Here is a 26,674-nt window from a genome sequence, read left to right as displayed (position 1 = left end):
TGCAGTCTAGGATCACGTTACATTGCTGAGCTAATCAGTGCTGCGGAGGAGCCCTGATTGAAGGAGCTCCACTCTCATGGATTTGAACTTGTGTCTTTAATTACGTCAGCAAAGCTCACTGTTTTTACTGTTTTTACCAAATTCTGTAGCTTTCGGTGTACTTCTAAATCTGCTCCTTAGTCGCATCTTTTAGGGGTTGGTACTGCCTCTAGTGGCGTGGGGGTGGTAACACAACTAATATAATTACATTACTAAATCAGAATACCACAAAGTCTTTGTTATTTATTATTAGTTTTTCATTCTCTTAAGAATGTAAAGCTAATTAAATTATCTAAACAAGACCTTGAAGTGGTTCCAGTTTCTCTCGATGGCCAACCTGTTGAAACTGTGGCAAATTTGGATCATTCCTGGACAGTCAACTCAACTTTACTGAAAACACTGACTATATTTTGAAGAACTGTTCTCAGAGACTCTGCCTTTTAAGAAGACTTAGTAAACTCTAGTTGGGTTCAGTGAATGCGCTTATGAAACTGGTGGGTTCAGTACCTCAAAAAAGGTTAAGAACCACTGTATTAGCCTAAAAGATCTGGCAATCAACATTTAAATAAAAATACAGCAAAATTTGAGGCATTTTCCCTAAATTTGAAATTTCAGAGAAATTTAGAGCGATACCATTTTTATAAACACTTTCAGTGTGAATGAAACTCTGGCAGGCAAAGAAAAGACAGAAGGAGGAAAAAACAGATGAATATAACCTTTCAAAGAGGCTGACTGCAGGGAAGAGAGACAAAAATACAAATCATGCTCAAGTTTGGCATGGTTGCTGAGAGAACAAAGGAAGTAGTTTTTTTTTTGTTTTTTTTTTTAAAGTGATTGCGTCAAACTGAGTGAAAAACACAGTATCACATTTCCTGACGTAAAAAGGAAAGAGAAAGGGAGAAAAGAAGCTACGAGGAAGTGGATTCAACACATTCTCTGAGTTCAGTGTTTAGCTTTGAGTGGCACAAACAACGTCACCAGCTCCAGGCTTATTTCAGAGTCGGTGACAATGTAGCAACCTGCCGACGATTTACAGAAAGTAAACTTCCAGAGACATCTGTGATACTTATTAAATGTGCAACAATAACCTTTTATTTAACAAAAGAGAATTAAAAAACACAGTGAGATAAAAATGCCCTCTGGACGACATTTAAAAAACAGTAGTGGTTAGATGTAGTGATTTAAAAGAGATCTACGCCAGATGCAATCCCTCATAATAAGAACTGACCTACAGCAAACGTGGAGATACAATTTCTTGTTTTTACAAATGCTTGTTATAAACAAATACCGAAAATGGAAGATAATATACAGTTTATACAGGGCATTCCCGCAGGACTTTATACACTCACAAGTATCATGGATACATACTCAAGTTTACAAAAATATATCTTGTAAAGCTTATTCATCTTATATATATAATGTTATCTCCATTTTCCTCCCCTTATCTTCACCACAGGTCCGGCTCCACCCAGACCACCTTCCTCTGCTCCTCCCAGATGACGGTGCGGAGGCTGGTCAGCAGGGAGTTCTGGTCACACCAGGAGTCCGGAGCCATGCTGTGATACAGGCACGGCAGCTTGTCCAACAGCGGCTCCTCGCTCTTCGAACATGCAAGCAGCTGTTCCTCCGTCTGGCCGCCACGCTGCAGCTTTGACCTGCAAAACGGAAAATGAAAGAGGAGCATTGACTTCAGACCGGGTGATATGTAAAATCATTACACTGGAGGTCCTTACTGCAGCGTTTGAGCTAAAACATGGTAGTTCTGTTACTGTTCAAGAAAATGCAGGCGGTTTATTGTATAAATACTCAAATGTCAATTATACTGTGTGGTAGTGTAGGGGTCTTTGTCCTGCTGGAAGAGAAGAATGAAATATTTTGCAGTCTCTGATATGTTTTCATCCAGGATATGCTGCATGTGGCTTCATACATCTTCCAATCAACACTGACTGGTTTCCTCGTACCTCAAGATAGCAACCCTATAGCCGTTTTCGCACTGCAAGGAACGGTCCGGAACGGAATGGTTTCAAAGTAGGGCCGACCGTGTTTGCATTAGAACTTTCGACCGGTTCCACCCGGCCCCTTGGAACCACAAGAGCTGTGGTTCCAATCGGACCGGCCAAGCGGTTCTGCTTAGAATCAGCAGCTGATTGGCCGCTGGTTGTGATGGAGTCAGACGTTGATTTTCCATTGACAGCTGGCTCTCACTAAACTGTATTTTATTTTGATGAGCAGCAAAATTAAATCCATGTCATTCTTTGTTGAGTTGATGTCGTCGTAGTAGTAACTGTTCTTCTTCTTTATAATATTGGCAGTTGGCAAACAACCAACTCGAACCCCAAACTGGTGAAGGTTGTGAACTACATTGTTTAGTTTAAAAAATAATGACGTCCGGTACCGCTTCGATGGCACCCTCAGTATATATGCAAACACAACAGGGCTGCAGTACAGGTGAAACCGTTCCGTTCCGTTCCTTGCAGTGCGAAAACAGCTTATGACTCACTGTGGACATGGTATAGGATCCATATAAGGTAGTTTCTGGAAAAGTTCAAGGGGTTTAACATTTCTAGCCCTTGTACATGTAGTGCTTAAGAACTCAGTGGCTTCTATGAAAAAAAACAAAAACAAAAAAAAAAAAAAACAAACATACTTCAGTTTACGTGCGTTGCGTGCAGATACGCCAATAAAGATGATAACTGGATAGATCTCGGAGCGGTGCAGCCGACGCACACAGTCCAGGCCTAACGGCAGCACACAGTGAAGGCCCTGAGAGAAGGAGGGGGGTGGCAAAATATGCCGTTAAATCAGAAAGATTGTCACTCTGAAATGAGTTCCTTATAATTAAAAATGACTGTCTGCTTGTGTTGGTTTGTCTGGTAGTTTTAGTCTCAAATTGAAACCACAACAATTTGCAATTTGGAGATTTGCATACATAGGCATACCTTAGCTGAGTCTAAGAGGAATAAAACAAAGTAAAACATAAATGTGTGATTTAAAAAAAGATTTTGTTCACAGATTTACATACAGAGGGTCTAAATACACATGCTAAAAATGAGTGTGTTCTGACCTTTTTCATGACTTTCTCAACACTTTGAAGAGTGTAGCACTGGTTTCCACCAGGCTCCACCTCCTCCAGAACCTCAGACCTCTGGAGCCGAGCAGCATGTTCACTGGAGGTCAACGTCTCTGCAGGGACAGCGACAGATCACATTGACTCACACACAAAAATACTACATCCGTTAAACCTGAGCACTAAATATTTAATTTCCCCATGTTTTCCGCTAAATGTTCTTGTTCTTTGATCAAACTTTCCCGGCAAAGATCAACAAACATTTAATTTACCCCACTGACTGCAGGGAACATTGGCACACACTTACTATTTATAGCTGCTGCAGTTTTTTTTTTTTTTTTTTAAGAAATATTTACCTACAGTGTTTATTTCCTTCCTAGATTACAGCTACGGATAAACACAATGAAATGTTTACCTCTTCCCAGTAAGAGACCAGATTGTTTACACAGCTAGTCAGACACACCATCATTTCGGTGTAAAATCGGAAGTAGCATCAGTAATCTCACCAATAAAACGTGTTATGTCTACGGAACATAAGGTGTGTTGCAAATGGATTTGTGCCCTGTGTGCTTCTTCACTCTTTGTCACGCTACAGCTTAAATATGATTAGACACATAAAAAAACAAAGTCTTGCATGATTGTGTAGTGGGAAGAAACTTATACATGGTTCTAGAAATTTATCAATTTAAATCTGAAAATTGTGGTGTGCGTTTCAGCCCTCCTTACTCTGATGTTCCTAAATGCTTTCAGAAGTCATCTAAGTGGTTGCCACAGTCGACTAGTGTGTGATTTAATTTAGCCCAAATCCAGCTGTTCTGGATTTGGGTTCACAGGAGGACAGCACTGATCTTGAGCTGTTTTAGGAAGAGTGAGCAAAACATTTGTAGATGTGCAAAACTGACAAAAATAATTCTCCCAAAGACTTGTCACTTCAAACCAGGCACTGATTCAGGAGGGCTGAGTGGAAATGAACTCTCCACTTTTCACATTTTTGTGAAACAAAAAATTGCAAATCATTTTCCTTCCACTTTCCTTATCACACAAAATCCCAATAAAATACATTGAGGTTTAAGATTATAAAATGACAAGATGTAAAAAAAAAAAAGAAGAAGAAATTCAAGTGACAAACATTTTTATGTGTCAAAGTATTACAATGTTACAACATGTTTTCCTACGACTGCATCGACAGAGATGGGTATGCGAGGCGATAACGATGCAGCGTTTCTTACCAGGCTCACAGAGTTGAAAGCCCTGCCAGCTGGCCAGCTTCTTCTCCAGCATGCGTCCCAGTATTGTTGGCAGCAGCAGGATAGGCCTGCAGACTGGCGGGAAGTGAGGAGTAACAAGGGTGTAGGGCATGAGGGTTACACAGCTTTTGGGTGGCACCGGAGAACCTTCAGAGGTGGAAAAACACAGGCAAACGTGCAACGTTCATTAAAAACTGTGAACCCTGCAGCACAAAAATAGCAGTAACAGTCTACATCTGTGATGGTGCTGCTGCAGCTCGCTGTACCTGACTCGGTGCCGTTCGTGTTTTCTTCATCCACACTGACCCACAGAGGGTTCCTTCCTTGGCGCCCCGTGCTGACAATCCTCACTGCCTTCTGTCCACTCCAAGTGTTTTCTCGTCCAGCCTGGGATGATGACAGTTTTTTCATAATTAACTCAGAGCCCTGAACGCTTTATTAGTCAGATTGCTTAATATGTTTTTTTTTTTAAAATACCTTCAGGCAATTCTTTGTCTGAAAGCTCATATCTTCAATTGTTTGAATCAAAAGTCTCTGGGCCCTGAAAACACAGAAGGAAATCCGTTGTCATCTCGACCTGCCAGGATCTGCTGCCGGCTCACAGCAGAGCACCAACCTGTAATAATTGGGTACTGTTCCACTGTGCAGGTCGAGCAGCTGGCACGGGTGAACTTGGCTCACTTGCCACAGATCCTCGGTGCCGGCAGGTCTCGTGTTTGTCACATGTAGGATGTCGTTGCACGACACGGCCAAGGTCCCGCTAGCACCGGCGGGAAGGGATAAGTTGACCCGAATGTAAAAGGAGTCTCCCGACGACATCGTGCTGTTCTGCAGCTGCTGCAGCAGTGCCTCATAGTCTGCACAGGAGGACAGCGACAGTAAATGTGCTGCAACACCTTCATCACCAGTCATCTTCTGCACACGACGCTGAGGATATTTGTTATTTGTTTTGTGCTCTCTTAGATGTAGTTGGCATACTCCAAGAGAGGAGTCCAGCTAGTTTAGATGCCCCTGGCCATGAAGGTGAGTGGAAAACATGAATCAATTGTTTCAGAAGGATGAATTAGCACTTTTGGCAAACAATCGCATCTCTGGCGTCCATAGGGTTCACCAGCAGTAGACTTTGCACCAACTGAGTGCACCAACTCCTTATGAGCTGAAACAAGCCTGCTAGTCAAGAATGAATCTGTGATGTACAATATGGTTGATCATAATTATAAATTAATTGAAAATTGAGCACTAAAAGGCTGTAAGGACTGCGGATGAACTGAATAGCTGTCTGGAAATCCAATGCACTTTTTTTTTTTGCTGATTAGGGTAAGTGTTGCAAATGTCTGAAAGCTTGAATTTTCAACAAACAGATTGGTGATAGAATACTATTAGCTGGACTATTTGTTTGTAACTCCATGATTTAATTACTCCACTCTGATATGAGTCAGAATCCTTTAGTGGATGAGAAAATTATTTAAATAGAGGTAACATTTTGATATCATCTCCCCATGCGACAAGATAACAAATGAACTGTTATCTAATTTTACAATCGCAAAAAAAAAAAATCTGCTTCCTGATTACTTCACATCAGCTGGAACCATTATTGCCTACTGACTTAGAAAAAGAAAACACAAAATGTACAGTAGCAGCACTGACTCTGCTCTCTGTCCTTTAGTTTTTTTTTAGCGCTGTAAAGCTTACCGTTTTGCCTGGGGCGGAGGGACAGCTGACAGAAGCCCGTAACCTGGCCCAGAGCCCACGTAGCTTCTTCCAGAGTGGAGTCCTCCAGCACCATCCTCAGAGCCCTGCTGTTTTGCTCATACCTGACCTGCAGAACAACAGCTGGATAAGAATTGCATTATTCATTACAGGAAAACCTCACCTTCTTTCTCAGTACACTCACCTCCACAATCTGCGCCCCGGGGCTGATGCCGACAGCATGGGCGGCGCTGCCCTCAGTCACCTGGTGCACAAACACTCCAGACTTGTTTCCTCCCACGACAGAGAGCTGGCTTAGCAGTGCCTCGCACTGGAGGGAGAGGCTGAGGACACGGCCGTTGACGCGGATGGCCTTTGGACGAGAACGCACCAGGAAGGGAGGGGCTGAAGATTTTGAGACGCTGAGGAGAAGAGAGAAAATTGGAGTTGATTTCTAGCATTTCACTCCAATTATTGAGAAATCTTTGAAACGATACGTTTAAAATACATTTCAAGACGACTTAAGGCACCCTGATTAGCTAAGACATGGCAGAGAAATGAGGAAGTAGGAGATTCGCCACCAGTTATCCAGTTCTCAGAATGTATTGCACTAATTCAGATAGTTGATTAAGACTGTATCGGTTCATTAAATCTGTTCATAGAGGTTTACAGGCCTGTTTTTTTTATTTTAATTGACAAGATATTGTTTACAGTTTATCCCATTTATCTCAGGCATTCTTCTTCAAGTGACACTATTTACATATTTAGGCTGTACTTTAAAAAAAATCCCAGGTCCTTTTTCATCCTCACCAGACAGAGTTGGAGCCACGAGAGGAGGAAGGTCTGGGTTTCTGCTCGTCTTCACTCCCTGCTGAACAAAAGAGAGGCTGTGAGATGATCTGGCACCAGGGCTGCTTTCCCTGACAATAATATGCCAGAGTTAATGTATCACCTTTCAGTGCTGACAAAGGTTCAGATTAAAACAATAAGTAATAAAGGTATTTCAACTGAACAGCAAAAGACCAGACACTGAGGACAGCTCACTGTAGGACAGCATTGCCTCTACGTACCATCAGAAAGTAACACAAAGTCGTCCAGCACAGAGTCGGTGTCTTCTGTTTCCAAACTAGGTGAGGAGGAAGAACAAACTAGAATGAAGTTTGGAAATATGTTTAGACACAGACGTCCCGAACAGCTAGGAGGCTTTCCACAAATAGCTGAGGTTAAATCATGCAACTGCACTAACTGGTTTCCTGGGGAGCAAATAATTATAGTCTTCGGGTGACAAAGCTCAAACTTCTAACAACTCTTAACACGGAACATTCCTTTAGGCTGCAGGAACAAAAGTAATAAAAAGAAATGGGGTTAAGAGTACAAGCAGACAGCTCAACACCTGTCGCCTGCCTCCACGGATGCATGACATGAACCTCACATTTCTGTGAATTAATAATTCACCTGAAAGTCACCTTACAACAGCAGAAAAGAATGCAGAGGACAGAATTCGAATGTTCCTTTTTCCTGGTATGTAAGGTGACACCCACTCCCAGCATCACCAAAGACCTTATGGACTAGAACAAATTCACTCTACGTGTACATATACAATAGCACACACGCACGCACGCACACACACACACACACACCTAACCCTAACCAAAACTCAATTCATACCTTAGCCCTAAATCTGACCCCTGACCCAAAAACAGGGTTTCCCCTCGTGAGGACCAGGCTGCGGTCCCCACGAGGAGCGATTGGTCCCCACAACGTAGTATATGTCAGGAAAATTGTCCCCACAAGGTATTACAAACAAACGCGTGCGTACACACACGCACACACATACGCACACACACACACCTGCTCTCTTCAAAAAAAACTTCTTGTCTTCTACGGAGAGACGCCGGACTGGGTGGTTCGACGCCTTTGGATCGGATGCTGGAGGGGACAGCATCTTCTGACTAAGGACAAAGAGAACAAGAATACAGTAAATAAAAAGCACGGGTTTCATTCAAAGTTTCTCAGGTTCTGTTGGAATGTTGCATTGTCATGTGGACTAGTTATTTTAAGCTTTCCTACTTCACAATTGCAAGCCATCACATAAGGACGCAACAACTCTGATCAAGTTTAAGGGGTACAGCGTTTTGAAAAGCAGTGTAGACTACTAAAGCATTACTTAACACTAAAATCTTCTTAAATAGAAACTCATCTCTCACAGCGACATGTTACACACCTCTGAGGTGCAGGAACTCAGGGACATGGGGTTAAGTGCGTCCATGCGCCGTAGTCTCTGTCGGACCAGAAGAGGACATTCTTCAGAGCTGGAAGTTGGGCTCTCCCAGCTGATCTCCTTCACCTTCAACCCGAATGCACCAGCAAAGTTACTTCTGCACCTGTTGCACTTTTGTGTGAATGCGGTCATTTGTGTGTTACAAACATACACCGGATTTCCGCAGGCGGGGTCTGGGGCTGCGCTTTGCCTGAAGCATGAAGACGGCCTCCTGCAGCTCCACCAGCTGACTCCTCAGTGTGTCCTTCTCAGCCAGGATGCGGGCGATCATGGCCTGGGCATCATCTCTGGACTGGTAGGCCTGTACACACAGGGGAAGATTTCAACTTAATCAAAAGGTGCTCAGTTAAAACTAAATAGCATCCTTACGGCTCCTAATTAAGTCAGGCCAGATTCCTGACTCATCTAGAACGACCACCACGGAAAAGCGGCTACGGACCGACTAAACCTGGAATGCATCTTAGAAGTCAGGGACTGTTCAAATTAATACGTAACATTGATGACGATGGCTTCTGTTGAGAAAAAAGAAATGCAGATTGGTGTTAAAGCGGTGTCACATTTCTTTTTTTAATAACTACCAATAAATGACAAAAATGTGGAATAGAAAAATAATGATTCATCTAAAAATTGTAAGGTACGAATAAGTTTTAACTTTTGTTTTTAAGCTTTTAAAGATGGGGTCTGATATTAGAACATTTTCAGCATGTTTAATGACACATTCCATAGTACAAATACAGCATAGGCTCATTATTCTTAACTGATAGATAAAGATTTAATTAAAAAATAAGTGAAGTATTAAATGGGGAGAGTTTGTTAGGGGATAACAGGCTTTTTGAACCCAGGATTCAAAAGCAACGTTTAATTCAACTAGAAGACGTAGTAAAGAAAGAATGTTTATTACACAGTTTATTACACTCAGGCACTGTCACAGACAACAAAAACAGCTACATAAGGCTGATACACTTGGTATTTTCTAAGGTGGGGCAGATTATACGTCAGCAGTTTTCTTAGTACAGCGCTCGTGTTATAAATATCAGCCAGGAGACCTCATGGGAACAACATGTGCAACAAAGCATGGTTTTCATGCAAATTAACACATACACATTTCATATGAGGAATAATAAGAAAAAAACAACATTATGGCGGATCAGTTCCAGCTGAACATTGAAGGCAAAATATGAAACAGAAGCACACAACTTGAAAAAACGGCAGTGATATTAAGTAGTGATTGAGGGGAACAGATACTGTACCCACCTGGTCCCTCTCTGCCTGAAGTTCCTTCATCTGGCTCTGGACCACGATGCTCTTCTGCTGCTGCATCTTACAGTCCAGAGAGAGCTGCTGCACCTGAAGGCTCAGAGCCTCCGTCTGATTCAAGAGCTAAAAAAATACATATGGCGAAATTAAAAACACAATCAGAAGCAAAACTGCTGCTAGGCTTTTTTTTTAAAAAAGAAAAAAGAAAAAAAAGGTGCCTAGTCCAACATGTGAACTAATGAAAAAAAACAAACAAAAAAAACAAATGTAGTGGATATTTTCCTATGATCAAGGAACAGTTTTATACGTCATGGTTAACTTTGTGCATGGAAATCTTAAAAGGTCACCTTCTGTTAATAACATTAAGCTGAATTTGCATGCTTTTTCCTCATTCGTAATGATGGCAGAGCACAAACATGCACACACACACACACACACACCCCCTGTTTGTCTCGGAGCAGCTTCTCATTCTCTTCTCTGTAGCTTTTCAGGTGCTCCGCCAGCTCCACCTGACTGTCGATTGCCTCCGCCAAGTCCTGTTGCAGGATGTCCTTATGAGCCTGTCGGGTGAGAGGAAGACAAGACAAGATCATGAAGAGGAAGGGGGGCGGGGGATGGGAGGGTGATCCTTTCTCTGTCTGACACCACTCAGTGAGAGGTTTCTGACCTCCTCTTGCAGCTGCGGGGTCTGAGAAGAAGAAACGCTTCGGAGGGAACGCTGTTTGTGGAACTCATTTTCCATCTGAATGCTCTGCAGGTCCGTCTGCAGCTGATACACCTGCCATCAAAGACAACACAAATGTATTTGATAATGAACTGTTGCCTCCTAATAAAAACAAAACAGGTGTGTTTTATATGCCATGCTGAAGTCTGTTTTTGTAGCTTGACACAAGTCTCAAAAAGTTTCTTTGTAAATTTCCATCTCTTAAGATGAGATGGGAATTTCTGATATTCAGGTGTTTGATCCAACAGTACATGAATGCCAATTATTTTTGCTCCGTTTTTTTGTTTTTTTTTTAAACACGGTCCTCTGTACAACCTTCCCCTAAGTCCCACTGTGATGTTGCAGAAAGATGCTTAACTTTCTACTCAAACTCAGTCATGTTATATGCTTAGAGCAGTTTTTATATAAAACAAGGCTAACACAAAAAACCCTAATCGAAAAACCCTAATTACTAGAGATCTAAAAAAAAAGAGAGATCTAAATAAAAGGGTAAGAATGGAAAAGAAAAAAAAAAGTACACAAATGTGTAGTCAACAGTCATAATGTTGGTTAGAAGGACTGCGGATGTGCATTCGGGTTGATGGTGATAATCAGAAGACACTTGAGTCTTCATTTCCTGATAAGAGGGTTAAAAAGAGGTCAGAAGTAAAAGAAGATAAGAAGAAGACAGAAATAAAGACAAAAACAGAGACAAGGACAAAGAAGGAGCACTGAGCTGGTAGAAAAATATTGTAAATATAAAAATACAAAAAAATTTATCTTAATGCCTAAAAGAGCTAAAAGCCAAAGATGAACGGACAACCGCATTGTCATTAACTTTTTGTTAAGTTTGATGTACTGCAACAACTTATTTACTTGTGACCCACAGTGTGTGTGTATGTTTGTTTGTTTTTGTTTGGGTTTTTTTTAATGTATGATTAAAAAAAGTCAAAGAAATACATAAAATTTGCTTGGAACTTATACAAAGTTTGTTGGTAGCACCACATATTTCTTACATTTAGAAATTATTTAGAATAAGACATGTTGTGCTATTGTGCAAACAAACAAACAAACAAATAAACAAACAAACAAAAAACATGCTGTGGTCCTCATTAAGAGATTACGACATCCTTTGGTCAAAATCCCTCAAAAAATGTGAAGCTGCTCCTTTTTCAACACCTCTTATCATAATGACTGAGTGTGAGCTGAGTCACCACAGCTCCTTCTACCCACCTGTCCTATCTGCAGGTCACTGCAGCTGTTCCATCTCTGAAGCACATCTGCATAACGAGCCCTGCCTGTTTCAATAACCTCATTGCAGACACATAATGTAGAATCCTTCAGGTTGAATAAGTACCGGTTACATAAACTTTGGGTTTAGTTGCTGGTTTTCTGTTGAAGCTGAGATAAAGAGCTTCGGCTTTTACCTAGAAACATTTCTTTCTAGGCAAAAAATAATAATAATAATAATGTTTCCAGAAACATTTTTTTACTACTATTAATAGTAGTAATAGTAGCAGCGCCTGCTCATAGTGCGTGACAAACTGCACATTGTGGTTTCCTGGTACAGAAAAAAAATGCATCAAAGACGCTCCGGCAGTCATATTTCCTGATTAGGATATGAAAAAAAAGAGAAGGTAAACTACTCATAGAGCATAATTAGCTCATTTCCTTTTAAAGTAAACCATTTAACAGCTAAAGAGAAATTACTAAGTGTAATATATAAAAAAAAAAAATTAGGAAAAAAATATATTTCCCACAAATCATCCTACTTTTGATGTAAGAAAATCCAGAAAGTTTTGATAGTGGAGATACAACAACAACAACAACAATAATAATAATAATAATAATAATAATAATAGTAATAATAATAATAGAAAAAGGTTTCAAACATGATACAAACAATTTTTTTATTGTCTTCCAAGAATAACAAAGTGAACAAATAACACATTTTCACATTACGTGACTAATCTTTAAACAGTACTTTAGGCTCATGTACAACAATTAAAATTTAAGCTTAGTAGCTAATTTTCTTTTTGTTCTGTTTAGCAATAAACATACTTTAAAAAAAAAAAAGGATTCAACAAAGCTGTTCAACAATGCTGCATGAAACATGCTGTATTTGTTTCCTTCTGCCAGAACATTGTTCTTAACATAAAATATTGTCATTTCAGATTGTTAGGAGTTTGGTAAAAGGCTGAATGAGTCTCCATCATGAATCTGACCTTCACGGTTTAAACCATTGTACTTTATGTGCTTCATTAAAACGGTCATTTGTAAACCAGAGAAAACAAATTCTCGTGATGTTTTCTTTGGGGAAAGATATTAACTCTAACAGACAGCACGCCAGCATTTTACCATGTAACGCAGGCAATTGTTGTTTAAGATTTAATCACATTTTCCAAGGAGTTTTTCAAAAGATGTCCTTCCTCATTATTGAGAAAACCTCAGAAGTACAACCAGTTTTTAGACACTCCCCTTTATATCCATCTTCACCGTCTTCTAGGAAGAAACACGTTTAACTAGATAGGAACTGAGGTGAAATTCAAAATGATCTAATTCATTACTTCTTCTGAGTCTTCTTTTTGTACTTTTAGTCTATTTTTTTTATGATATTAACATTAATCATGCTTTCCCTGGATTAGCAATAAGAGACATTGAGACTCTTAGAAGGAACAAGGAATGATAACCTAAAATAAATATTGGAGACTGCTTCTATTTTTTAGGAGAAAAAAAATTATATTAAAACACAAAGAGAGATTTTAAGGCATCAACTCACCTGCAGGTTCAGGTCGTGCAGCCGCCCATTTATAGCCGATTTCTCCTCAATGCTTGCGGTGTAGCGGATGTACAAGTCGCACTTCTCGTCCTTCAGCTTGGTGACTTCCCGCTGCAGAGAACCCAGGTGTCTCTGCAAGCGCTCGTTTTCAGTCTGAAGGTGGCTGCACTTCTCTTCATGCTCCATCAGCTGGCTGACCTCCGACTCCAGGGAGGAGCAGCGGGCGCTCATCTTGCCGGCCTCGTTGCGGGCCTCCTGCAACTCCGTCTGCATCCCTGTTACCGCTCTGATGAGGTACTCGGTCAGCTCTGAGTACTTGATCAGGCCTGAGAGGAGGAAAATGCAAGGTGAGCTGTAGGGGACAAAGACACCCTTTGGAAGAGTAGGAGATGTTTTAGGACACTTACCGCTGAATCTCGAGGGCTCTGTGCTGGGCTTACGTCCCGTAACTTGGGTGTAGAGAACTGGGTAATGAATCATCAGCCCCTCTAGCAGAGCTATGGCTCCGTTTCTTCCCTGGGTCCTCAGCAGATCCAACATGTAGCCTAAGAGGTGACACAATTAATCTCAGATTCAGCTTCGTGCGAAAAGTGAAACGTTTTATTTGGAAAGAAAGCAAAAACCCAGTTTTTCAATCCACCAGAATTCAGTTTTACATATGTTCATTGCTGTTAACCTTGTTCGATTCTTAAATTAAAAAATATTGACATGTCTGGACAGGCATTCAAGCAACTTCTGAAAGTAAAATTTTGTTCATTTACAAAGTCAGAAACCTTTGACATTACCAGTAAAAGAGCTAAATATTGATTAAAGTGTTAGAAAACCTAAAGGAAGAGGGATGTTCAACCATGAGTTGAAGTACAAGTTTATCTCTGAATGTAAAACAATGGATGGGTTTGGAGGGCTTGTCAAACTACACACTTAAATTTAATTCAGACGCTGTGGTATCACTTTACATATTCATGGTTAAAAAATCTCCAGTGTTGCTCAATATAAACAGTTCTGCAACAAAGACTGGGCCAAAATTCCCCCACAGTTATGTGAAGCGTTATCAGTTATCCTGCATGCTTGGTGGCAGCAGCTGCTGCTGTTACCTAAGGTGCCACAGTTAGTTATTAGATTTGGATGACAATTACTTTTTACACAGGGTCAGGTTGGTCTGAATAGCTTCTCCCTTTGATGAATTAAAAGACCATTTGTAACTGGCTCTGTGCATTTCCTCAGGTCAGCTTTATCTGATAAACTTTTGTTTGACATATTTAGAGGGGAAAAAAATGTAAACAATAGGCATACCTTTGATTGGCGGACTTAAAAACACAAAAAGAGGACAAATCAGAACCCATAACGTTACAATAAGAAGCTGCAGAAACCTCTGGAAATTCTTATCAGCTTGAGCAGATCTAACTTTTCTTCAAACAGTCAAACCTAAAACAAAAAGTCTAGTCAGGAAGCTTACTTGTTCTCATGCAGCGATTAGTCAGGTTGTGACGGGAAAGGATCTCGTCTTCGTCCACCTCTGTGAGAACCTTGACCTGCCTCAGATAGGGGAACAAGATGCATGGTCGGACCCCGAGGGAGATCCGGTGACGGTTGTCATTGATCAGCTCCCAGAGTTCCTCCTCGCTCAGCTCCTTCAGGTTGGGGCCCTCTGGAACAGACTCCTCCGCCATCCTTAGTGCGCTGGATCACTGATGCGTACACACAGCTGAAGCCGGTGAGGCGATAGCGAACACACACACACGCAGACAGACACACACACTTCTACAGCAGACCAACAGACTGAGTGAAGGAACAGGGTAAAGTATCATTAAAAAAAAAAAAAAGGCAGGGTAGTTTCCACGCCCTGCTGTTTATTTCAAGCATGCATCTGTGGGCGTGAAGGAAAACCTGTGTGACAACCTTGGTTGTGCAGCTCAGCTAGAGGCTGGGACAGTCATCTGATCATAAAAAAACACAGACCCAGGTTTTCACGCATACTCGTCATATTTTAACCGCACTCTTAGAAACAATGAGCTAAACAAAGCGTTACTTTAAGCACCTCACTCTTGGATGCTGTTTATTTTTAAAGGCACTTTCAGTGTCTTGTCTAACAATAATAAACTTCTGCTCTGCCACGGTGAGTGAGTTTTGAGATGAGTTTTTCAGATGATTTTGGGGGAGGGGGGCTCAGAGGGATTAAAACACGCACATTAGAGTTCAGCTTAATAATTCCTAATCACAGCAAGGTAAACATTCTGCGCCACAGACGGGAGCAAACACAGAGAGCAGCGGAGCAAAGTCCTCTTCCACAGAAGGAAATAATATTACCAGGACAAAGTGTTTTTCTAAGCCAAACATACGTGGGCTTAGTGTGTCATAAGGGAGGATGCAAATCGAAGCCGCTGTTTATATATATATATGTGTGTGTGTGTGTGTAAGTACTTTGAAGGATGTCTTTTATCAGTTGGCTCATAAAAAGTAAGGAAGTGTAATGAAAGCTTTTGGAAAAAGCCTTGGAAAGCGTTCATATAGGTCGGATCTACAACTTATGCACTGACAAAGACAACTGTTATCTCAAAGAGAGAACTGGTTTTTAGGTTATAAAAGCAAAATGATGCGACAACACACCGACAATACATTACTTTTTCTTATAACCATTCAATCTTTTTGTATAAAGCTTCATTGATCTGCCTTCTAGGTGTCGTATTTGTTCAGAATTACACACTGAGACCCATATAAGACTGGTGATATCATTTTAATTGTTCCTGCTTTCCTGACTTGAAAAATTATTAACTTAATTAACAGTCTTACTAAAAATTAATATGTCTAGACAATAATTACATTGGTTTCCATGGTGCACAGTATTGAAGCTGCTACATTGTCAGTTTTTCTCCAGCAGGAAAAGTAGCAACTTCTTCAAACTCACAAAAATAATCGATGCATTTGTACATTCGTGCCTACATTGTATTTCTCACCACCATCAGCAGAAAACTCAACATAACAACCATTTATAGGAGGAATGTGTGAAATAATGTGATCAGTGACAAGGCACAGACAATTTCTGTCATTATTTGTTGGTTATTCAACAGTTTCATTAGAGGAAACACCTTTAATTGATGACATGATTTTCCTTGCTTCATGTTAGCAGTGATAATGACAGTTTGTTCAGGGTTTAGCCTGTAGACACAAACATGCATAGGAGTTTGTTTTGGGAAAACTGCTGCAGACATTTTAAGGAGAAACCAGTTCCACAGCATGGCTTTGGTCATTGAAAGGTCTTCACATTGTATTCATATCCAGTCTGCATGTCTCCATCATGGACGTCACGGGGCTGCTTGGTTTTAGTGGAAATGTATTCAGACTCAAAGTGTGGTTTGCAGAACTATTCCTAGAGCCACAGCAGTGCTAACTAAGAAGCATCCTGAAACATGACGGTGTCCTGAAACACCTTAAATTATTAATGGAGAAGAAGCCATTAAAATGTCCTAATTATTTGATTCAATCAAGGTATCTTTTCATAAAGAGTAAGTGGCCTTTGCTGCAGCATATTACTGACAAACGTACAAATCAAACAACACAAGGGGAAGAAACATGAATACATTGAACTTTACTTCCTAAAGTAAATTACATATTGATTCCAAGAAGAAACTGACAACTTCACTAACTATTTTCTTTTTTGTATTTCTCTACCTAAGTCTATAAGGAAACATGTTGTTGTCCAAACAAATAATTCAATCCAAACATTACAGCAAAGAAAAAAAAAAACATTCAGATAAACCAGTAAATTAGGCATTTCCTCTTGTATCTCATCCACATGCCTTTGTTGTACTCACTGTTACGTTTCAATCACCGCCTCACTCTAAGAACATTACTGGTTGGCAATTTTTATGAAAGCTTCTGCTGCTAGTGTCACAGGGTGCAGCGCCCCCTGGTGCTCAGGGAAGTCCTCACAGCTTTGCTTCAAGACCTTGCTGCACTCCTCCAAGTGCTCCCTTTGACTCTGCAGGGTGGCTCCGATTGTTTCACTGCTGGATGACGGTTTGTAGATCCCCTTGCAAACGGCCTGCAGCTTCTTGTTTCGATCCTGCATAGTAATTAGGAAAGTCTGGTTCTGGAAAAAGGGGAAGAAAGACAAGGTGAAGTTGTTTGGTGCTTGTACATTTTTGAGCATTTCCAACAGACATCACACAGGCAGATGGAACAATAAGACATTATCTCGATTGCTCATTGTTAATGTGTGTGGGAGGTTGTTAAAAATAGAAGCTGTGATACTCATGCCAGGAATTCAACTTGTGTTGACTTGACGTAGGAAGAAACAGCCTTAAAATATACTTTATCACCACGCCTTTGTTGGGCTGTTGTGTAACACAATGTGATTCACTTGTTTGACTGATGAATGCCAGTTGTTATTTTTTACATGAAGAATGAAGATATAGTGCACTGCACTTGGTTCATCTTCATGACAGTGATGAGTACTGCTTAAAATACTTAGCACAAACTATTTTAATCAGACAAAGAATTTGGGGGGGAAAAAAATTGCTCGCAGATTTACCATGTCTTTGTTATCCTGGAGGTTTTCCAAGTTACGGCCTATCTTTGTGCTGGTGCTCGACAGTTCAGTTACTTGTTGCGTTTGCAGCTGAATATTCTCACTCAGGAGAGTTTTCTTGTTCTCAAGCTCCTTCGCCTCCTCTTCATAAACTTCAGAAGCCTGAAGAGACATATGTAGGATAATTATATAGCTTGTTCTTTTTATTTTCTGGATGTTGATAAATCTACCTCTCTTACTTACATATAATGTTTTTTGGATTTTTCTCTGCAGGCCAGCGCAGGAGCGTTTCAGCTCCCACTTTGCAAGGTGTTGGCGGCGGTCTCGGATCATGGCATCCTTGCGTATGTCGAGGTTTTCTCTTCTCTCCACAACTTTCTGGCTTTCCCTCATCAAATACTCTTGTCGTTTTGTCAGCTTGTCGATATATATCTGCACAAATATTGCGGAAGGTCCGAAATAGGAATAAAAAAAATGCAGACATATTTTTGAAAAATCATAAAGCGTCACTGAATTTATAAAGCAGGATGTATTCTACTTTTTGCCGCCACCAACCACCACTAGCACTGCCCTCCTCACCCTGAAAAGTATCACACCTTTACAGAAAGCCAATAATTTGACAGTCACCAGGCAGGAAACAGGTGGCGACAGAAAAGGGAAAGACACACAACAAAAGGCTCAGGATTCGAAATCAAACCCAGGACGCCAGCGGTAACTGTACGGGGTGCTCACTCTGCCTTTACATCGTGCGGTGCACCAATTCAATCAATGTTATGAAACTGAAGACGAGTGATAGCTTAAATTATTTCAGTATTTGAGCAGACTGTGCTGCAACACAATCTGCTGCCTGTGTAAGTCGGTGACTGTGCATTCGGTGAATAAATGTCTGGAATGCTTGAAATGTTTTTGATAGGATTAATTTTGCTTCCTAAAAAAGGTAAATTGACCGAAGTCGGCTGAAAGGTGCATGCTTTACATCACACAAGAAGACTGTTCATGCTGCAACTGTTTTAAAATGCTAACAGCTAATTTAGATGGAAACATTTTTTTTTTATGATTTGCATTTTTGCTCATGTATATTTACACTTTACTCTTATAAGAACTTCATTGTGCCTCAAAACATGTCTAACATAACATACAGTACAAAATAGCTATATCGGACAATATGGCTGAAAAACGTATCACAATATAACTATAACACAATATATCAGTCAATGATTATTGATTAGTTTTGTTATTTTGAAACACTGCCACAATGGTGGTGTGACCTTTCCTGCTTCATGTGCATTTTCCATTCAAGCTGTGGTACTCATTTTTTCCCCTTCCCTCCTCGTTGTTTTATATTTTTAAGCAGCTGTAAGGCACGGTGGAGAAACCTGAAACTGCTGCTGCGAAACATAGTCAACAGGTTGTTGCTAGGTAACCAAAAAAATCCAATCCCTCAGAATGCTGCGCGATTATGGAGTTTAGTAAAATTATTGGACATATTTTCTATTGATATTGATGCCGTGTCCATCGCGATAGAGATTGTAATCAATTTATCACCCAGCCCTACTACATCGTGGAAGTTAATACAAAAAATACCATTATAAAGAAACTAGAAATGCAACACTTTGTTTTGCAAACGTTTACCTCGACAAACAGTAAAATGATCAAGCTGAATCTGGTTTTATTATCTCTCCTCATCATCACATGAAGCTAAATATGCTTACCTCCATTCGATGCATTTCAGCATTCATCTTCTGGATGTCTCCCTGGCTAATGTCGAACTCCACTACTGACCGAGTCTCCTTTAGAATAATGGTCTTCCTCTCCCACAGCATGATCTGCTGCCTGCAGATTTACAAGAGCCTGAGGTCAGACTGAGATGCTGTTCTTTTAAATATATCTAAAATATGACCTCAGCAACACATCAGCTTAAATCCCTTGTGTATTTAAAAAATTATGTTAAGGTATGTAATTAAGATGGTGACCAGTTTGTGATTAAATGTGACTGACTTAGCCTCCGCCAGACACTTGAGGAGGTTCTCTTTTTCCTCCTGAATGTTCTCGAGTTTCATGTGAAGGCTGGCAGATTGCTCTTCAGCATCCTGACAAAAACACATTCAAGTTAGTTCTAGTTCGATTGCAAAGTTAAAAAGGGAAGGAACAACTATCAAACAGCCATGCCATGCCTTGAGTTTGTTTCTAAAGTCTGTCTCCATCTGTATGTTTTCCATCTCCAGAGTCTCATTTCGCTCTTTGTTCTTTGTCTTCAGCTTGCAGAGCTTCTCGAGGTCTTTCCTCAGCACCATGGAGCCCCTCTCCAGCTCCGCCAGCTCTCGTTCCTCTTGTTTAGTCTGACCTGGGGGTGGCGAAGTTACAGTCAACATTGTTAAGGGATGCTAATGGTTAATAGTGAATAGCTTTACAATTAAATGTGGTATTATCAGACTGGCAACTCATACACAACAGAATTACTGTACTGCATCTGATTTGAAAGTGTCTTATAAAACCTGTTAACCCAAGAAGTGATTTTCTGCACATGGGATGCGTACCATCTAGTCGGATGTCCTTCATTTGCAGTCCAGTGTAGTCTTTCTGCAGTTTGCGCATCTTCTTCTTGTTGACATCCAACTCTCTGGTCAGGCCCACCAGGGTTCCCTGGTGCAGCAACCAGAGGCGCTGCTCACTCTTGATGTGAGCAGCAAGCTCATCAATCTCAACTAGTATATTATCGATCTTGATTTGCAGAGGATGCACGTCTTCTTGCTGGGAATAGGAAGGAGCAAATCAAAAATGCGTCTCGGTATTTTTAGGTCTAAATTATAAAAAGCATTTCTAAGTCCACTTTATTACACTTATGCATCAAAAACCTATGAGGCATAAAGTTCATCAGCCTCATGTCTACACATAATCAATCCATCAGGAGCCATCTCACTGGAGAATTTATAGAAAATAATTAAATTTGTATATTATGAAAACATTATTATTATTATTACAATACTTTGCATATATTTTAAGTGTTTTTTAAATTATTTAATTAAGTACTTCAATTTATGTGCATAATTATTTTTTAATAGTAATCAAAAGTTTTCTGTAAATTAAGAAAAAATAAATAAATACAAAAGATGTGAAAACTTTAACATGAATCCACTAAAGAAGCATCATCTCCCACAGAAAATTTTGGAAAAATCCAGCCTTTAATTTGACTTAATTGTCTTTAAAGAAATCACCAATGGCACAACTGCAGATATCCCCTAATAACTTTTTGAAATGAAATAAAAATAAATAAATAAATAAATAAATAAATAAAGCATTTTCTATGAGCTTCTAATTAACAACCCATGTTATTCTCTTTTCCTGAGGCATAGAGGCCCATTTCTCTTGTTCACTGTCCATTATCCTAAATGAGAATCATGTTTTTCCTGCACCTGACACAATAAAAAGGATCATGAAACAAAAGGTAAAACAAACCTCTAAAGTTCATTGCTAGAAAACTGCACCAAAAAGTGGCATTTTTACAATAAACACCAGTTATCTACACAACAACCAGCTATGTAGATAACTGATGTAGCCACTGCAAAAGTAGAAATAGAGTTTGCTAATGCTACATAGCCTTTAGTTGGGACACTGTGCTTTGGTCAGATTAACTTTTTGGAAACAAATTCTCAGTTGGGTTTGGTGTGAAACAAGGAATAAAGTTTATATGTCTATGAAAGGTACTATATAAATATTTTACTTACTTACTTATATGGAGATAAGCCTCATATCAAAACACATCAGAAAGATTTAAATAATTTTAAAAAAAAATCAAGTGGGCTCTCCTAGAAAATTGGAAATGATTAATCACTGTGTCTTTAAATTGAATAATGGTGTAAAACAGAGCATCAGAAGAAAGGAGAGCATAAGTGGGGACCCAGGACAATCATCAGAGATCAGAGTTCGTTCTCCCAGAAAGATGGTAAAACTAAAGTAAAAGCTAAAGTTTACTGTCTCCATTTAGTCTCTTACCCCGGTGATCTCCACAATTTTAGCAATCCTGATTTTTAGGGTGTTCACTGTTGTTTCTTTCTGCCTGATTTGTCGAACAAGCGAAGCAAATGTATTCTCATGCGAATTCAGCAACTTGTTGTACTTATTAATCTCCTCATCAAGGCTCTCCAAGGAAATGGTCAGGCTGTTGACGTGCTGCTCAACCTTCTGGCACTCCAGCTTCACTGACAAGGTGTCTCTTTCCTGCAGCTGCAGCTGATGCATCTGTAATTAATGTAGTAAGAAAGACAAAAGACATACTTTCTGATAAAAAGAAAAAAATAAACACAACAAAGAAAATGCAAACAAAAAAAAATAGCTTAAATTGTGGATTCTGGTTTGTTATTGTCAAACATTTGAAGCCACTTTTTTTTTTTTTTTACCTTCTCCTTCTTTCGAGTGACCAACTTGTTTGTGAGATTTTGTGAATGTGAAGCCGCCTTGCTGTGTGTGAGCTGCTGCTGAAAGTAGGCCATAATTTTCTCTTGCAGCTCCAGACGTGCAGCACTCAGTTTCTCCAGCCTGTTCTTCTGACTTTTTAGTTCAGTTTGATGTGCCGTCATTTCCTTGAAAAGAGAAAAAAGTAGAAGTCAGGTTAGGAAACTGAAAGCAAGCATCAGAGCAGGGAGAGGTTTCAGAAGGTTCTTGTTGTACTTTTGTGAGTGCAGCAAAGATCTGCTTTGTCTCAGACAGGGAATTTAGACAGGCGGTGAACTGAGCCTGCAGCGCCTCTCGTTCCAACTTTTTCTTATTGATCAGTTTTTCCACAGACACACAGTCCATTGAACTCCGGTTCAGCTGAACGGTCAGCGTCTCATTATTCTCCAGCTCTACGTTGATGGATTTCTTATAACCTTCAATCTCTCTGTCCAGCAAGATCACCTCATCCTCAACCGCACTAAAGTAAAAAAAAAAATACAAAAAAACATGCAATCAAGCAAGGATAACATTATTAGCATTTCAGTTTAATAATAAAAAAATCAGAGTATATCTTAAATATATAGAACTTTGGACAGATTCAGCAGAAACAACATATTTTTCACATCTGCTTGAGAAACCTCAAACAGCCAAGCAAATATTTCTTTTTCATTTAAAATTCTTCCTTGTCAAGTTGTTAAAACCAACTTGTACAGAAATTGACATCTTCAGCCTTCCCCCTTACTCTCCATCTTACCGTACAGCTTCCTGCATCGCATTAACAGTCTCATCGTGTCTCTTTATGTCTGTTATGTTGCTGTTCCACTGGTGCAGCAGCTTTTTGTGCATCATTAGCAGCGATTCGTATTCCATCTCAGCCTAGACAAAGACAGTCATGAATGCACAGCTTTCAAGTCTGACCTCAGGTTCTGAATATATTAAAATACTGTTAGAGTTAAACTAGCTGGTGAAAAGCCACACTTGCACACCTTCTTAATGTTTATGTTTCTTCTTAATATTATGTTTTTCATTTAGCTTATCTTATTATTGTCTGAATTATCATACTTCACCATTGTAAAAAAAAAAAAGAAAAATGAAAATTTTTTATTGTTATGCTGATGATTCTCAGCAATATTTATCTATGTAAATACTTTCAAAAGTAATGTGAAAAGTCAATGTTATAGGACCTGACACGCTGACATCCGCTCTAAATGAAAACACACAGAAGGGAGCTCTGAATTAAAATAAAATATAAATGAATCAAAATTATCAGAAAAGCACTTGCGTAAATAAAAGGGATCACCTGATATATTTTTTTCACAATCACTGAGGCAGTTGCAAAACCGGTTAATAAAAATATGCGATGCCTGATTACATAGTCTTCTTCTAAAGCTGACATTTGAACCGATATGCTAGAAATTCTTAATTTTTCTTAACGTAACAGTTACCTCAGAGAGTGCTTTGGTGACTTCCGCTGTCTCCTGGGCTTGAGCGCTTCCCTGGATCTCGTACTCCGCCACCTGCTGTGCCTTGCTGTCCAAGTCCTTTGTCAGATGATCTACATACAAGTCCTGATGACAAAGAGACATTTTCAAAAAAATTACCACTCAGTTCAGGATTTTTCCTACCACCTAGAAAATTAGTTAAGACGTGTCAATGCAAAACAGCATAGGCACCTGCTTTATTTTGTCTTCTTCTGCCTTTGTCTTCTGTGCGTTCACTTTGTATCTGGTGTAATCCATGACTTTGACTTGGGACTGCAGTTCCTCCCTGGCTGCTTGGGCGAAAATGACCCGCTGTTGCTTTTTGTCTAGGTCCGCCTGCCTTGCAGACACTGGTGTAAAACAGAGAAGTGAAAGATGTTGTGATGTTTAAAATTTGAGGTTAGATATTTGATCTGAAAAATCACATTCTACTGTTATGGTAATACTGTGTATATCCACTGTATGACATGATGGGCTGCATTCCATATATACCGTTTCAACATCCTGAGAATTTACAATTCTGTCCAGTTAAAAGAATCGTGATCATCATTTATTTATTTACTGTTTTTCCTTGACTGGTTCTTTGTGAGTGCGTAGATTAGCTGTAGAATATTCCTGTTAGCTGGGCACTCATGGGAATGCTCACAGCTGTTCAGTGTTTTCTCCACTGGTGAATAAATAACTCTTCTAGTTCATCAAAGTCCCAAAGCCTTATTTTTTAGATTAGATTAAGGCGTCATGAATTGCTTTTAAACTTCTTCTAACCTACTTCATGTTGTCCTTTAAGGGATTTCTTGATCCTATGTGTCACAATTAATTCCGTTAATAACTGATTAAGTAATAATTAAACAAAGGGGGCAACTGCTATTTTTTAAACACAAGACAAGTTTGGTTTGGAAATCTTGTTTTCCCTGAATAAATTAAATCATCTGGTATTTTTGATTTATCTATGTCTGATATTAAAAACTGTTTGAAAATCAGAAACATTTAAGAGGGATACCAAGCAAAAAAATATATAAGATATCTGTTATGGGCACTGTATTTAAAAACAAACCAATAAGATAAGTTTAAGTAAAGACAAGAACAACAAAACATTTTAATTCACAAAGCTTCTGTGAAAGCAATATATAACTTCAGCTTTGAGTCTTTTGGAAGAGCTTAGTTACCATAACAAGCACACACCGGATCGTCCATCTGACTTAACCTAAACTGAAGAGTGAAGCTCTTCTGACAAGTTCGTATTTTGACGGCTGTGTTGTTTACCTCTGTGTTTGATTGCGGATGCACAAACTGAGAGATTATTGGATATGGGCTTAATTACATTTACTTCAAAATCGAAGTAATGAGTTTAAACATTAAAACATGTAACAGTTTAATGATCAGATATTTGCTCATTTGAGCAAAAAGAAAAGAGGGAAGAACATCAGTGATGCATGAGCAGCATCAACTGAAAAGCAAATCCTACCCACAGCTTTGGCTTGGCGGCTCATATTTTTTATGTTGTAATAATGGCTCTGTGCCTCTTTCAGACGATCTTGTTCACGCTTCAGTTCAGCTTCGGTCTCTGTCTTGGATTCTTGAATGTCGTGCAGCTTGCTTTCAGCTGCTTTCTGTTTTTTTTCGGTTTTTTCCAATTCCTGAATTAGCTCAGCTACCTTTTTACTCCCCACCCTTTTAACTGGCACCTGGACTCAGAAGAAAGAGAGCATAATGAGAGAATCAGACATAAAACTTTCAAAGCTGTCACTACGCTGGGGCCACAATGGTGTAATACATGTGCTGTTTGTACAACAGGCCAAACAAGAACTGTTCACATTTCATTTAAATCCTAATTTTGTTGATGTTGATTGAAAAGTAGCCAACCATTCCCTTCAGTTCTAGCCGGAGTCCTTCTAGACGTTTTTCAAAGTAAACGTTGAAAGCATTTTGAAATCCTTGGATCAGCGGCTGTAAAGCAGAGGACACAAACAATTATCAGGAGGCAAGATCACCAGAATATCTTGAAACGGCTCATAAATTCATCAAATGTTTGTGAAACTTAAATATTAACATACAAGCACATTTTAAGCTTGTATGTTTAAGCTTAAATATATACAGTAAAACACTGTATATATAAACACAGACATGTTCAGGGTGTATAATGAAGAGGTTTTCATGTTCTTCCTCTTCTTGTGGTGAGTCCTCGTCATGTTCTGGTCCCCTGTCGTCTTCTGATGTGCCAATGCTCAACTGATCAGCTGCAGGAGCTACACAGAGTGCCAAAAAAAAACATGAAGTAAAATGTGAAGGAAACTTACAAAAAAGAGAAGGTATTTTTTTTAAAGTCTGACATAGAGTTTGGAAAAGTTTCATTGTCTTGGTCCTTAAAACCAGCTTGAAAACTTCCCCTTTTTTTGTTATGTTTCCTTTATAGTTGATAGCATATTGCTAACTTCATGTGTGACATTTTCTACTTCACATATTCTCTGCAGGTCATTCCTTTTTAAAGACAGGCACCCAGCAGATTGCCTTAAGAACCTTTCAGAATGAGCTCTTTAAGAGCCTCTTGACACTTTGAATCCAAATAACCTGCTGCCGGCCGAGGTCCCCCAACTCCATGTTTACATTCACACTTTGTAGAAAGGGAAAATGAATGCAAACAGATGTGAAATTATATGGTATGTATGGTACATCTTTGACCCGGAGTCAGACTCAGAAGCAGACGAAGTGAAGCGTCCCGCACAACCATCAAGGATGCAACAGTGGTTTCTGAGTGGTGAGTCAACAACAAGACACTTGTCTTTCCTAGCAGTCACTGTACATGTTAAATCTAAATAATTGATTTATCAATCTTTGTCACTAATAAATAATAAATAATTAACAATAGGCATCCTATTTAGGGATCATAATCTCAAACTACATCCATTTATACTTTTAGAAAAAATGTTGTGCAAACAAAAAGATTAACATAATACAAATTAAGATTTTTGTAAAAAAAAAAAAAACATGAAGTAAAATGTGAAGGAAACTTACAAAAAAGAGAAGGTATTTTTTTTAAAGTCTGACATAGAGTTTGGAAGAGTTTCATTGTCTTTGTCCTTAAAACCAGCTTGAAAACTTCCCCTTTTTTTGTTATGTTTCCTTTATAGTTGATAGCATATTGCTAACTTCATGTGTGACATTTTCTACT

At 39.4% G+C, this 26,674-nt stretch overlaps 2 protein-coding genes across 4 annotated transcripts in view; both read right to left on the bottom strand.

The window, feature by feature from the left end:
- Positions 1-1,095: 1,095 nt before the first annotated feature.
- card14 (caspase recruitment domain family, member 14) lies at positions 1,096-15,664 on the bottom strand. 2 transcript variants are annotated; one of them, XM_007544813.2, is made up of 20 exons: positions 14,519-15,664; positions 13,470-13,607; positions 13,063-13,388; positions 10,248-10,358; positions 10,021-10,140; positions 9,578-9,703; positions 8,475-8,624; positions 8,267-8,389; positions 7,894-7,994; positions 7,113-7,168; positions 6,853-6,913; positions 6,248-6,464; positions 6,046-6,172; positions 4,970-5,210; positions 4,831-4,894; positions 4,620-4,740; positions 4,336-4,500; positions 3,104-3,222; positions 2,687-2,802; positions 1,096-1,694 (listed from the first exon to the last, which is right to left on the bottom strand). In XM_007544813.2, exons 1-20 carry the CDS (start codon positions 14,730-14,732, stop codon positions 1,487-1,489), a joined length of 2,904 nt encoding a protein of 967 aa, XP_007544875.1. In that variant the 5' UTR covers positions 14,733-15,664; the 3' UTR covers positions 1,096-1,486. The 2 variants fall into 2 exon arrangements, with proteins under 2 accessions (XP_007544875.1, XP_007544882.1); XM_007544820.2 differs by having other exon boundaries at positions 6,853-6,910.
- A 155-nt stretch (positions 15,665-15,819) lies between these two features.
- The window catches only part of ccdc40 (coiled-coil domain 40 molecular ruler complex subunit), a 17,789-nt gene continuing 6,934 nt past the window's right edge, over positions 15,820-26,674 (bottom strand). Inside the window, exons 4-19 of one of the 2 annotated variants that reach the window (XM_016667227.1) lie at positions 25,630-25,751; positions 25,369-25,452; positions 24,971-25,190; positions 23,698-23,855; positions 23,470-23,592; positions 22,779-22,900; positions 22,259-22,502; positions 21,988-22,170; positions 21,584-21,829; positions 20,128-20,341; positions 19,765-19,934; positions 19,589-19,680; positions 19,303-19,423; positions 17,834-18,022; positions 17,594-17,752; positions 15,820-17,152 (exon numbers count right to left, since the gene is read on the bottom strand). In XM_016667227.1, coding sequence (XP_016522713.1) covers positions 16,910-17,152; positions 17,594-17,752; positions 17,834-18,022; positions 19,303-19,423; positions 19,589-19,680; positions 19,765-19,934; positions 20,128-20,341; positions 21,584-21,829; positions 21,988-22,170; positions 22,259-22,502; positions 22,779-22,900; positions 23,470-23,592; positions 23,698-23,855; positions 24,971-25,190; positions 25,369-25,452; positions 25,630-25,751 — 2,690 coding nt within the window. In that variant the 3' untranslated portion in view covers positions 15,820-16,909. The remainder of the gene's footprint in view (positions 17,153-17,593; positions 17,753-17,833; positions 18,023-19,302; positions 19,424-19,588; positions 19,681-19,764; positions 19,935-20,127; positions 20,342-21,583; positions 21,830-21,987; positions 22,171-22,258; positions 22,503-22,778; positions 22,901-23,469; positions 23,593-23,697; positions 23,856-24,970; positions 25,191-25,368; positions 25,453-25,629; positions 25,752-26,674) is intronic. The other variant, XM_007544803.2, reaches the window with a different exon arrangement.

The sequence above is a fragment of the Poecilia formosa genome, unplaced genomic scaffold (genome assembly GCF_000485575.1).
Source record: "Poecilia formosa unplaced genomic scaffold, Poecilia_formosa-5.1.2 Scaffold11, whole genome shotgun sequence".
NCBI classification, from domain to species: Eukaryota; Metazoa; Chordata; class Actinopteri; order Cyprinodontiformes; family Poeciliidae; genus Poecilia; species Poecilia formosa.
Note: the sequence above shows the minus strand (reverse complement) of the source record. Positions and strands in the feature narration are given on the sequence as shown.